Source organism: Piliocolobus tephrosceles, chromosome 9 (genome assembly GCF_002776525.5).
Source record: "Piliocolobus tephrosceles isolate RC106 chromosome 9, ASM277652v3, whole genome shotgun sequence".
Taxonomy (NCBI): domain Eukaryota; kingdom Metazoa; phylum Chordata; class Mammalia; order Primates; family Cercopithecidae; genus Piliocolobus; species Piliocolobus tephrosceles.
In genome coordinates, this window is record NC_045442.1 from 29,494,022 (window position 1) to 29,508,466 (window position 14,445).

At 37.9% G+C, this 14,445-nt stretch overlaps 1 protein-coding gene across 1 annotated transcript in view; it reads left to right on the plus strand.

Annotated features, from left to right (window-relative positions):
- The window catches only part of CFAP43 (cilia and flagella associated protein 43), a 107,364-nt gene extending 95,307 nt beyond the window's left edge, over positions 1–12,057 (plus strand). The window contains exons 34-38 of the mRNA XM_023206210.3: positions 350–509; positions 7,862–8,026; positions 9,454–9,534; positions 10,162–10,315; positions 11,641–12,057. Of these exons, the coding sequence (XP_023061978.2) occupies positions 350–509; positions 7,862–8,026; positions 9,454–9,534; positions 10,162–10,315; positions 11,641–11,807 (727 nt within the window). The 3' untranslated portion in view covers positions 11,808–12,057. The remainder of the gene's footprint in view (positions 1–349; positions 510–7,861; positions 8,027–9,453; positions 9,535–10,161; positions 10,316–11,640) is intronic.
- The last annotated feature ends 2,388 nt before the right edge of the window (positions 12,058–14,445 follow it).

Consider the following 14,445-nt stretch of genomic DNA (forward strand, 5'->3'; position numbering starts at 1 on the left):
TGCTGGGATTGCAGGCATGAGCCACTGCACCTGGCCAGATTTGTTATTTAAAAGTGTCTCTATTTTCTTCATTTTTACTTTACTTTTATTACAGTCAAAATTATACAATCTTTTCTTAATCCTAAAGTAAAAATCTATAAATGTATTTCTGTCCATACCATTCTTTGAGCAACCCAGGTGTAATTCTGCATCAATAGGAAGAGGTTTCAGAGAGACCTCTAGGAAAGCTCATCATCAGAAAAATATTCTCCACACTAATCTCCAGCATGTTTGATTTTTATATTCTCAGATAATAGGTGAAATTTGAAATATATTACAACTACTTGCTTTGAAGTGCTTTTCAATTTAGATTACAGGAAGAGAAAGTGAGATTCCAGTTGAATTTGACAATCCAAATTCTTCTTAAACAAGGACAAGTAGAACTAGAAAATTTCCAGCTAGTGCTGGAGTATTCTGATGCAATTCTCATCAACAGGAACATAATTGAAGACTTGAATTCTGTGATTCGGGTAATTATACTTTTTATTTTTATTTTTATTCAAGGTCTTGCTTTGTTACTCAGGCTAGAGTCTTGTGACACAATCATGGCTCACTGCAGCCTTAAAAGGCTGGGCTCAAGGCTGGGCTCAAGACATCCTCCCACCTTCACCTCCAGAGTAGCTGGGAGTACAGGTTCACACCACTACACCTGGCTAATTGTTTTAAAATTAATTTTTTGTAAAAACAGAGTCTTAATATGTTGCCCAGGCTGTTCTCAAACTCCTGAGCTCAAGTGATCCTCCTGCTCTGGCCTCCCAAAGTGCTGGAATTACAGGTGTGAGCCACTGCACCTGGCCAATTATACTTTTCTAAAGACAAAACGTATCGCCTGCTGTATCAAATATTTTACATTATTCTCCCATTTTCATAAGTAATTTTAATTCAGTTAAGTCAGTGGTTTCCTCACTGTGGTTGCACATTAGAATCATTTGAAGAACTTTATAAATGTGCCCGGACCCCATCCCCAGGATGAGTATTTTTTAAAAGCTCCCTCCATAATTTTAAGGTTCAAGAAGGATCACAGAGCTAAATGTCCATTCTAGTATGCCATCATTTTGTTAGGCCCAGCCTACTCAGGCAAAGATAATCTTAGATAAGCTTGGTTAGTTGATTTCAGACCTTACTTCTTTTCTAATATTAACATTTAATGTTATTTCCCTATAAGCTTTAGGTATGATTGAGTCCTTAAAAAAAAATTCCCTATAAGCTTTATCTGTATTCTACAAATTTTAATATTTTGTGTTTTAATTTTCTTTTCATTTAAATATTTTCTAATTTCTGTTGTGACTCCCTGTTTGATTCATGGGTTATTTAAAAGTGTGTTATTTAATTTCTAAATATTTGAGGATTTTGTGCTATTTGGGAATTAGATGATAACACTACTATACATTTTATTTTTACAAATGCTATAAACACAAAACATATTGCTATTATTTTTGCTTTAGACAATTATCTTTTAGAATAATAAAAATGTGAAAAGAGGTATTTTCTATTTACCTTAATTTTCACTATTTCAAAAGATCTGTATTTCATTGTTTAGATCCAAATTTCCATCTTGTATCATTTACCTTCTGCTTAAAGAACTTCCTTAAACTTAATTGAAGTACAAGCCTGCTAGTAATGAATTATCTTGGTTTTTCTTTATCTGAAGAAGTCTTTAATCACATTCATTGTTGAAAGATATTTTGCTAGATTCACTGGATTGCCAGGTTCATTCATTTGTTCTCTCTCTTTTCATTTTAAAGATGTTCATTTTCTTCTGAACATCTATATAGTTTCTGATAAGGTTTCTGCTATATTTTTTATCTTTGTTCTTCTGAATTTAATGTGTCTGGCATTGAGATTTTTTATCTTTGGTTTCAACAGTTTGAACACAATGGGTCTAGGTGGGGGGTGGGCGGTGTGCACATGTGTGCGTGAGATTCTTGAGGTTCTCTGAGCTTCCTCAATCTGTGATTTGATATTTGTCATTATCTTTGGAAAATTCTTATTGATTATCTCTGAATATTTCTTCTGCCCTATTTGCTCTCTCTTTTTCTACTGGGATTCCAATTACACACTTGTCAGATTGTCTGATATTGTTCCACATCTCTTAGATATTCCATACTCATTTTTTTCACTCTTTGCTCTCATTATGTTTCAGTTTGGGTAATTTCTGTTGCCCTATATTCAAGTTCATTCATTCTTTCTTATGCTGTGTCTAGTCTAATAAATGAGTCCATCAAAGGCAAAATATCTGTTATCATATTATTGTAGATAGATAGGTAGATAGACTTACATTTAGTATTTGTTTAACTCTTATAGTTCCCATACCTCTGCTGAAATTCCCCATTTGTTCATGCATGTTGTCTATCCTTTCCAAAAATTTTGTTTTAGAAAAGTTGTAAAGGTAGTACACAGAATTCTCATATACCCCTTATCCAGTTTCTTATATTTTTATTGTTTTCCATCAGTATGGTACATTTGTCACAACTATTGAAGTAATATTGATACATTATTATTAACTAAAGCAAAAAACTTTATTCACTCTTCCTTAGTTTTTACTTAAGGTCATTTTTCTGTTCCAGGATCTCATCAGGATACATTTTATTTGGTTGCCATGTCTTTCCTTCTTTTTTTTCTTTTCTTTTTAGACTGAGTTTTGCTCTTGTTGCCCAGGCTGGGGTGTAGTGACACAATCTCAGCTCACCACAACGTCCGCCTCCCAGGTTCAAGTGATTCTCCTGCCTCAGCTTCCTGAGTAGCTGGGATTACAGGCATGCACCACCACGCCCAGCTAATTTTGTATTTTTAGTAGGGGCGGGGTTTCTCCATATTGGTCAGGCTGGTCTTGTACTCCCAACCTCAGGTGATCCACCTGCCTCGGCCTCTCAAAGTGTTGGGATTACAGGCATGAGCCACCACGCCCAGCCAATTGTCATTTCTTTCTAGATAGTGACAGTTTCTCAGTTTTGTCTTGTTTTTGATGACCTTGACAGTTTATTGTAGAGTAATAGTCAGTTATTTTGTAGAATGCGCCTCAACTGTGGTTTCTATGATGTATTTATCACTATTCGCCTGGAGTATGGAGAAAGAGACCGCAGAGGTAAAATACCCTCTCAGCACATGATTTCAAGGATACATGCTATCAACATGTCATCACTGTTTATTGAATCTTGACCACCTGAATTGAGGTAGTGTTTGTCAGGCTTCGTTACTATAAAGTTACTTTTTCTCCACTGTTCCATGCTGTACTCTTTATAAGGAAATTAGTCATAATTATTTTACATTTCCCATATGATAGTTCTAACACCTGTCATCTCTGATGTAGGTGTGTTGATTGCTTTGTAACTTAGTTTTTTTAGATATATTTTTATTGTGGTATAATACACATCACATAAAATGTACTGTTGTAACCATTTAAAGTGTGCAAGTCAGTGGCAATTAGTACATCACAAAGCTGTGCAGCTAGTACTTCTATCTAGTTCCAGAACATTTTTGTTTTGTTTTGTTTTTTTGTTTTTTGAGACAGGGTCTGGCTCTGTCATCTGGGCTGGAGTGCCGGAGCATGATCTCAGCTCATTGCAACCTCCGCCTCCCAGACTGAAGCCATTCTCCCACCTCAGTAGCTGGAATTACAGGCATGTACCACCACACCTGGTTAATTTTTATATTTTTTTGGTAGAGATGGGGTTTCACCATATTGCCCAGGCTGGTCTCAAACTCCTGGGCTCAAGCAATCCTCCCGCCTTAGCCTCCCAAAGTGCTGGAATTACAGGAGTGAGGCACCCCACCCAGCCTCAGAATATTTATTATCATCCTAAAAAGAAACCCCACACCCACGAAGCAATTATTCCCCATTCACCTCTTCCCTCAGCCCCTGGACACCACTAATCTGCATTGTCTCTATGGATTTACCTATTCTTAGTATTTTGTATGAATGGAATCATACAATATGTGGCCTTTGTTTTCTGGTTTCTTTCACTTATCATGTTTTTAAGATTTAACCACGTTGTAGCATGTATCAGTCTTCATTCTTCTTTTATGACCAAATCATATTTCATTTTATGGATATACATTTTGTTTATCCATTCATCAGCTGGTGAATATTTGGGCTGTTTCCACCTTTTGGCTATTGTGGTGCTTATAACTGTTCATGCACAAGTTTTTGAAAACCTGTTTTCAGTTCTCTGGGGATATATACCTAGAAGTGGAATTGCTGGATCGTATGGTCATTGCATGTTTAACTGATTGAGGCACTGCAAACTGTTTTCCACAGTAGCTGCACCATTTCATATTTCCACCAGCAAAGCATGTGGGTTTCACTTTCTCTGCATCCCTATCAAAACTTGTTATTTTCTCTCTTTTTTTGTTTCTTGCTTGCTTGCTTTTTAATTACAGCCATCTTAGTGGGTTTATTCTTGATGTAAATTTCTCTAATGACTAGTGACATTGAGCATCTTTTCATATGCTTGTTGACCACTTGTATATCTTTGGACAAATGTCTACTGAAGTCTTTTGCCCATTTTTAAATTGGGTTTTGTTGTTGAGTTATAAGAGTTTTTTATATGTTCTGGATATTAAACCCTTATATAATTTGCAAATATTTTATCCCCTTCTATGGATTGTCTCATGTTTTTGGTGTTAAATCTAAGAATCAGGCCATGTGTAGTGGCTCATGCCTGTAATCCTAGCACTTTGGGAGGCTGAGGCAGGTGGATCACCTGAGGTCAGGAGTTCAAGACCAGCCTGGCCAAGATGTGAAACCCTATCTCTACTAAAAATACAAAAATTAGCCAGGCATGGTGGCAGACACCTGTAATCCCAGCTACTCAGGAGACTGAGGCAGGAGAATCGCTTGAACCCAGGAGGCAGAGGTTGCAGTGAGGCGAGATGGCACCACTGCACTCCAGCCTGGGTGACAAAGTAAGACTCTGTCTCAAAAAATAAAATAAAATAAATAAATATCTAAGAATCAAATCTGAAGGCATGAAGATTTATCCCTGTTTTCTTTTCTTTTCTTTCCTTTTCTGTTCTGTTCTGTTCTTTTCTTTTCTTTTTTGAGACAGTCTTGCTCTATCTCCCAGGCTGGAGTGCAGTGTCATAATCTTGGCTGACTGCAACCTCCACGTCCCAGGTTCAAGCAATTCTCCTGTCTCAGCCTCCCGAGTAGCTAGGATTTATAGGCGCCCACCACCACTCCCAGCTAATTTTTGTATTTTTAGTAGAGACAGGGTTTCACTTTGTTGGCCAGGCTGGTCTCAAATGCCTGACCTCAGGTGATCTGCCTGCCTCAGCCTCCCAAAGTGCTGGGATTACAGGCATCAGCCACTGTGCCTGACCTCAGTCCCCATTTTCTTCTTTGAAGTAGGGAAATGTTAGCCATCCAACTTTTTGTGTTCAATATTGTTTTGGCTATTCATGATCCTTTGCAGCTTCATATGAATTTGAGGATCAGAGTTTTCCATTTGAAAAAAAAAATAAGCCACTGAAATTTTGGCAGTGATTGCATTAAATCTATAGATTCCTTTGAGGAGTACTGTCTTAAGTCTTTTGATCCAAGAACATGGGATGACTTGCCATTTATTTAATCTTTATATTCTTACAGCCATATTTTGTAGGTTTCTTTGTACACATACTTTTTAGATTAACTTTATTTCTAGGTTTTTTCTTTTTGATATTATTGTAAATGGAATTGATTTATTAATTCTTTTCCACATTTTTCAGTGGTGATGTATAAAAATACAATTGATTTTTGCATGTTGATCTTATACTCTGCAACTTTGCCGAATTTATTTATTATCTCTAGTAGGGTTTTTGGATTCTATATGACTTTCTGTCTATATTTAGATTCATTAATCTGTGAATAGAAATTGTTTTACATCTTTTCAGTTTGGGTGCCTTTTAGTTCTTCTTCTTGCCTAATTGCCATGACTAGAATTTTTATTACAGTGTTGAATCAAAGTGACAAAAAGTGGGACATCCTTGTCTTGTTCCTGATCTTAGTTGGAAAGCTTTCAGTCTTTTATCATTGAGTATGAAGTTATGATGGGTTTTCTGTAAATTCCCATTACCATGTTGAGGAAGTTCCCTTTTATTCCAAGTCTGTTGCATATATTTTGTTTTTATCATTAAATGGTGCTGGATTTTGTCAAATTTTTTTCTACATCAATTGACATGATCATGTGGGTTTTTAACTTTATTCTATTAATGAGGTATATTATATTGTTTGATTATGTGGACTACTCTTGCAATCCTAGGATAAATGACAGTTGATCATAGTTATAATCCTTTCAACGTGCTGCTGGAATCAGTTTGCTAGTATTTTATTGAACGTTTTTGTTTTTGTGTATGTGTTCATAAGGGATATTGGTCTATAATTTTCTTGTGATGTCTTTCTCTGGCTTTGGTATCAAGGTACTACTGGCCTCATATAATGTATTAGAAAGTGTTCCCTCCTCTCCTATTTTTTGGAAGTGTTTGAGTAGTATTGGTGTAATTTTTCTTTAAATGTTTGATATAATTCATCAGTCTTCTGGTCCTGGGCTTTTCTTTTTTGGGAAGTTTTTGATAACTGATTCAATTATTTACTTGTTTTAGGTCTGATAAAATTTTCTGTTACTTATTGAATCAGTTTTTATAGTTTGTGTGTTTCTAGGAATTTTCCATTTCATCTATGTTATCTAATTTGTTGGTGTAGAATTTTCATAGTATTCTCTTATAATCCTTTTAATTTCTGTAATATTGGTAGTAATATTCTTGATTTCATTTCTTATTTTAGCAATTTGAGCCTTTTTTTTTCTTAGTCAGTCTAGCTAAAGGTTTGTCAATTTTGCTGATTTCTTAAAAGAACCAACTTTTGGTTTCATCATTGACTATTGTTTTTCTATTTTCTTTCTTTCTTTTTTTTAGACAGGAAGTGCCACTGCACTTCCTCTGTCACCCAGGCTGGGGTGCAGTGGCATGAACACGGCTCACTGCAGCCTTGACCTTCTGGGCTCAAGTGATCCTCCTGTCTCAGCCTCCTGAGTAGCTGGGACCACTGGCGTGCACCACTATTCCAGGCTAATTTTTTGATTTTCCATAGAGTTGAGGTCTCGCTCTGTTGCCTAGGCTGGTCTCAAACTCATAAGCTCAAGCATTCCTCCTGCCTCAATCCCCCTAGGTAGTGGGATTACAGGCATAAGACACCTCACCCAGCATCAGGTGGGAGGACAATGAGTAGGAATACAAATGCATACAGGTTGGTAGATTGGGTGACGGCAAAAAAATGTTCCTGCCTAATTGTTGACATATAAAGTAAATTGGCTCTGCTATTTAAATGTATCTTATAATCCCTTCTGTTTAATGAGTATCATGCTTTATAGTGATCAGATTTTGCCTAAGAAGCCATTTTTTAATGTCTGTTTTTGTGTGTATGTGTGTGTGTGTGCTGGAGTCTCACTCTGTCGCCCAGGCTGGAGTGCAGTCTCTGCTCACTGCAAGCTCCGCCTCCCCGGTGCATGCCATTCTCCTGCCTCAGCCTCCCCAGTAGCTGGGACTACAAGCGCTCACCACCATGCCCAGCTAATTTTTTTTGCGTTTTTAGTAGAGACGGGGTTTCACAGTGTTCGCCAGGATGGTCTCGATCTCCTGACCTCGTGATCCTCCCGCCTCGGCCTCCCAAAGTGCTGGGATTTACAGGCGTGAGCCACCGTGCCTGGCCTTAATGTCTGTTTCTTAAAAAGAAGATGGAATTATCTCTGTGATCCAAGTGTTTTCTAAAAATAGCATTCAGCCTCAAATATTCTATGTTCTATATGCAGAATCATATTATATGGATATCTAATGTACTTTTTTAAAGACTCAAGGACAAAAGAAAATTGCTAGCATGATGGAAAGTAAAGATGTACACAAAAGAATACTTCAGATTGAGTGGGAACATAAGAAAATGGAGATGGAAAAGGAAGATCTAAATCAGAAGGCTTGGGATATTCAGATGCTATTTTTTTCAAGAGATCGCCAAAAGGTAAATTCTCCCTAGCCCCCTACATAGTTTTAATTTTGTTCATTAATGTGTTTATTCATTTAACCAGTATTTAATAAGAAGCCTCTGTGATATCAAGCATATTCTAAGCCAGGAGTGTTTCAAAATATATCTGTGAGTTATTTTTCTTCCAATAGTTTACATTTGCAGCCTCCAGTTCCTCATGACCCATTTAGTAGAATCATTCTACTCAGAGCTCACTAAGGATTTCCTGTCAAACCCAGTGGTCCTTCAATTCTCTGTAGCATTTAACCATCTTAATTTCCCATTCCTTTGACTTTCATCACCCCAAATTAATGTTTCTTCCAACATGTCATATCACTCTGCCTCTTTTGCTGGATTATCTTTTGCCTCTAACACTTCAATGTAGCCATTCTTCAAGATTTTGCCCTTAGCTATGTTTGCGTTTCTTTCCATACCTCTCCCTGAGTGATGTCCTCTGTTTTTCTAACTTCAATGATCACTTCTACAAACTAATGCAAGTTCTGTGGATTCCAAGCCATGCCCCATTTCTATAGTTTTCACCTCCCAGCAGCTCTTCTTAGTTTGCCTTTTTCGTACATCTCAAATCTACTTTTCAAGGTCTAGTTTAAATACCACCTTCTCCTTCATAAAACCTGTCTTGATTTCCCAAGCCTGGAGAAATTCCATCTCATTACAAACCACCTTTGAATTAGCATGACACTCTACATGTCTTCTGGCAACCAATCATATCTATGTGATCATCTTCCCATGAAGACTAGGACATATTATTTATCTTTGTATCTCCCTCAGTGTCTTTAACTAGGACTTTGTTATGTGGGACTCAAGTGGCACACTTAAATGTTTGGTGAGTTGAATAAATGAATGAATGAATGAGAAAATAAAGTAGGCATTTGTAATTTGTGCTTTGATGTAATAATTAGTGTACATGAATATGTTGATGGCTAAATACAAGGAAATATTATGACGCAAAAGTCTAATCAATCTTTTTTTTTTTTTCTTTTCGAGATGGAGTTTTGCTCATTTTGCCCAGGCGGAATGCAATGATGTGATCTCTGCTCACTGCAACCTCCACCTCCTGGGTTCAAGCAATTCTCCTGCCTCAGCCTCCTGAGCAGCTGGGATTACAGGCATGTGCCACCACGCTGGCTAATTTTTTGTATTTTTTAGCAGAGACGAGGTTTTACCATGTTAGTCAGGCTGGTCTTGAACTCCTGACCTCAGGTGATCCACCTGCCTCAGCCTCCCAAAGTACTGGGATTACAAGCATATGCCATCACACTCAGCCAAGCCAAATCAATCTTAACTTACATAGATATTTGTTATGAAAACGGTAACTTTCAAAACTAAAACAATCTTTATAAAGTTATCTATTGAAAGAGAGAAAAATATGCTTACCTGTTTGTTTTTTGTTTTTAATCTCAAAGTACCTAAATGAACCAAACTATGAGGCTCTGATTAGTATTCAGATTGGAATAATGGAACAAACCATTGCTGTTTTAGATAAGGTAAGTCTCAAAGACATTGGTTATTATATCCTAACAGTTGTAAATCATTTGAGCAAAGTAACAGTGTTTCAAATCATGAATTTACCTAGACCCTAATAAAATCTTGGTTATTTACTAGTATTCATGAGGTAATTAGAAGTTGCTTAGTAGTGTCTTTGCAACCGTAACCAATGAAATAAAATTAAGCATTTCCTTTAATATTAGAATTTACCCCTGGGGACATATCTGAGTATAAGTGGATTTTCTATTTCACATTAGGTTAGGATTTATGTAATAGGAGTGTTGGTAGTCTTTCCTTGGCATTGGAAAGGTTTTATTTAATCGTGACTGAATAAAAATGGTCAGTTTTTATTACGTAGTATACATTAGAAACAAAGCAATCTCAAGCTTTTAAAATATTCTCTGTTTAAGAATATACAACATTTTTTTTCTAAAATTTATTAACATACCATTCTACCTTTCAACAAATAACTCGAGTGCCTACTATGCCAGGCACTACAGATATGGTGGTAAGATGTTATCTTAATGATGATAATGTATTTAAAATATAAGAATAATGTCTTTATAGGATAAATCACATTTTTCAAAATTAATTTTGTTGGGGTATCATGGGAACAAAAATTTCAGACCCACAAAAAGAATGTGGAAAACTGCAAGAAACTACTCAAAAAACTTGGAAAGTTCAGCAATCAAAAAGATATAGCAAATTACACCCTAAGCTGCAATCTACGAGAAGAGTTGGTAGCTGTCTCAGAGAGAAAAGACATCTGTAATGCAATGGGTAAGCATGTTTTTTTTTTCTTTAACCAACTGTAGGTTTCTTTAAAAGTAATCAGTAGGCTGGGTGCGGTGGCTCAAGCCTGTAATCCCAGCACTTTGGGAGGCCAAGACGGGCGGATCACGAGGTCAGGAGATCGAGACCATCCTGGCTGACACGGTGAAACCCCGTCTCTACTAAAAAATACAAAAAACTAGCTGGGCAAGGTGGTGGGCGCCTGTAGTCCCAGCTGCTCGGGAGGCTGAGGCAGGAGAATGGCGTGAACTCGGGAGGCGGAGCTTGCAGTGAACTTAGATCCGGCCACTGCACTCCAGCCTGGGTGACAGAGCGAGACTCTGTCTCAAAAAAAAAGTAATCAGTAATCCTAAAATGTATACAATAGTTAAAAAGCTACCAGCATTTCTTTAAAAATAGACCGTTTAAAAATAATTGCAACTTTTATTTTAGATTCAGGGAGTACATGTACAAGTTTGTTACTTGGGTATATTGTGATGCTGAGGTTTGGGGTATGGAATGATTCTGTCACACAGGTATTGAGCATAGTACCCAATACTTTTTCAGCCCTTCCTCCCTCCCTGCCTCCTCCCTCTAGTAGTCCCCAGTGTTTTTGTTTTTTCCTTTTTTTTGAGACAGGGTGTCCCTCTGTTGCCCAAGCTAGAGTGCAGTGGCATGATCTCAGCTCAATGCAACCTCCACCTCCCAGCCTCAAGTGATCCTCCCACCTCAGCCCCGTCAAGTGCCTGGGACCACAGGCAGGAACCACCACACCCAGCTAATTTTTGTATTTTCTCTAGAGAGTAGGTTTTGCCATGTTGGCCAGGCTGGCCTTGAACTCCTGAGCTCAAGTGATCTGCCCACCTCAGCTAACCAAAGTGTGGGGATTACAGGCATGAGCCAGCATACCTGGCCTGCAAGTGTTTCCTGTTGCCATCTTTATGTCCATGAGTACCCACTGTTTAGCTCCCATTTATAAGTGAGAACATGTGGTATTTGGTTTTCTGTTCCTGTGTTAATTTGCTTAGGATAATGGCCTCCAGCTACATCTATGTTGCTGCAAAGGACATTATTTCATTCTTTTTTTTTTTTTTATGGCCATGTAGTGTGCCATGGCATATATGTACCACATTTGCTTTTTCCAGTCCACTGTTGATGGGGCACCTAGGGTGACTCCATGCCTTTGCTATTGTGATAGTGCTGCATTAAACATACAAGTGCATATGCCTTTTTGCTACCAGCCTTTCTTCCACATGTTTGATTCTGAGTGCTGCTTCTGTATTTGAAAGTACTGATAAATAATCTAATTCCTTTCTTCTTCATTTTTGGGATAGGGTCTAAACTGACTTGTGAAAAGATTGTCAAAGAACGGTATGAAAACATGATGCAACAGCAGAAGTTAACACATATTTCAAAACAACAAGCTGAACAGATTTCAATACTACAGACTGAAGTTGAAAGATTAAGGATGAAAACGTTTCCTGCTCTTGTTCAAATGTAAAAACACTGGCAGGAAAACACAAGGCCAAATCAATCATTTAAAAAATCATTTCATCCGGGTAAAATGATTTCCTTTTCTTTCTTACTGGGAAATTGAATTACCATGTCCTCTTAGTTGCATGTTTCAGATAAAAAATTGTTTAATTTTAGCCTAAATTGTATACAGATTTTGTCCTGCATGAATAAATGTGTAAAATACCATGAATTGCTGTTTTTATTCAAGAGTAAACAACACTTGAAGTCAGAAAGTATTCAATATCTATTTTACTCATTTAATCTGAGTCAGATCAAAGATATTTTCATAGTTACGGTATAGAAAGTCTTAAAAAGAAATTCTTTGCCAAACATTTCTAATTTTATAAAAATGTCAGAAAAGTTTTGAGATTATGGATAATTTTTATCTTTATACTCTTCTGTTTCTTGTTTTCTTCAGTAAGCATTTCTTTCATAATCAGAAAAGAATTACGAGAATATTTAGATTATTCCCTGCTTCACCAATAAGAACAAGATAAATTGTTAACTTTTTCCAAGCCTTGTATCATTTGTAAATTACAACATATTTTGGCCAGGTGCGGTGGCTCACGCCTGTAATCCCAGCATTTTGGGAGGCCAAGGCAGGTGGATCACGAGGTCAGGAGATCGAGACCATCCTGGCTAACACAGTGAAATCCCATCTCTACTAAAAATAAAAAAATTAGCCTGGCGTGGTGGTGGGCGCCTGTAGTCCCAGCTACTGGGTAGGCTAAGGCAGAAGAATGGCGTGAACCCAGGAGGTAGAGGTTGCAGTGAGCCGAGACCGCGCCACTGCACTCCAGCCTAGGTGACACAGCAAGACTCCATCTCAGAAAAAAATTACCATATATTTTAGAAAGATAATCTACATTTCTTTTATATTTTAATAGAGTTCAATTTTGTGCTCTACCCAATAGGGTTTAACAAACAGAAAAATACTTTATTTCCATGAAGTAGTTTATCACTTTACCCATGTAGATGGTGATAATTATATAATGAGATGACTAATTGGCCAGAAAACTGCTTTGCCCTTCCATAGTCTGTGGACTGCTGCCCACAGGGATCATGGACCACAGTCTCCAAGTGATGTGACTGTCTCACTGTTCTGCAATTTATGAACTCAATGTTAGGTTTAATCCTCAGTACCATATCCAATATACACTGATGTAGATAAAGCAAGAGAGCTATTATAAAATCTTCTAATTTAGAAAAAAAAAATCTTTAGAAGATGTAATTGATCACCCACATAGTGATCTGTGCTGGATGGGGATGGTAAGGGAAATGATAGGACCAACATTTTGATGACTCCCCTCCTTTGTACTACACTGACTCCTGAAGTAGTCAGTTTGGCTTATTCAGTAGGGAAGTGCCCATGGGTACCATTTCCTACATCTGGGGTCCTTCAAAATTATCCCTGAGAGTTGTAGGGACAGACCCTAGGGTAGGGGTGCAAATACTTTATACTTGAGATGGTACTGCCAGAAGTTATCTGTCCTGTTGGTTTGAGTCAACCATAGATGTACTAGACTTGATTTTTTTAGTCTTTTCTGGTGACACAAACTCCATTTTCACCTAAGTTAGCTGTCCGGAGACTCCATTTGCTAGTAGTCAGTGCCACAAATTTCACTAGATAATGCTCTGTGGATCCCAGGTCTTAACAAACCAAACAGCCGGCATCATTTCTATTTCTTAGTCATCAGCCTTTGGTGACTCTGGCAATGCTCCTTGCTCGACTGCCTTACTTTGAGGCATGGATGGAGTGGGGCTTAGTGGGCACCTTTTGCCGTCAAGCCACATTCCAGAAGCCCTTTCAACAGGAGGTACCTTCTGGTTTTGTGGCTTTGGAAGGACACATGGGTCATGCACACTAACTCCTCTCTTAATATTGTTCATGGTATTGACTCCTCTCAGCTTCTGCTGAACAGCAATTATATTCATATTTTATAGTCCTTTAAAATATATTATCAGCTAGTGATATAATTAACTGGGTCAGACACAGTACGGCTTTATGCATAGGAATTAAAATGATAGGATCTATTCCTGGGCTTCAAGTCTTGGCTCTGCCACTTGAGTTTTAAATAACCACTTAATTTTGAAATAACTATCTTATATTTCTTCTTCTTTAAAACTGGAACTAGTATTCTGGTTTTTTAAAATTAATAACAAGTGCTATGTTGTATTAGCCCTCATTTTTATAAATAAAGCTATGGTAGTCAGTGGTTTTCAATAAATGCATCGCATTAAATTCAACAGAGCAGCTGCTGTGGTGTTGGAACCTCAGCACCCAGTCAATGCCTTGGAAATACCCATTACCACGCCCCTAAGCTTTCCCAGAATCAGTCTCACTGATGCTGTATTTCCCACAAGTCGATATACATGGGTGGCTCCAGGTGATGTGCCTGTCAGCAGTGGGCAGCTGCAGCCTCTGAGATCTGGAGAGGTACCATAATGACCTACCAAAATGCCAGTACCACCACAAGGGGCAAACTTCCCCTGCCATGTTTAGGCCCCTGGTTGGCAGCAAGCAGTGATAAGAGGCTGGCTGGTAAGCACTACAACAGTACAAGTCCACAGGGGTGCCCATCTAGGAATCCCAGTGCCAGAGGAGGCTCATATAAGGTCTGGGC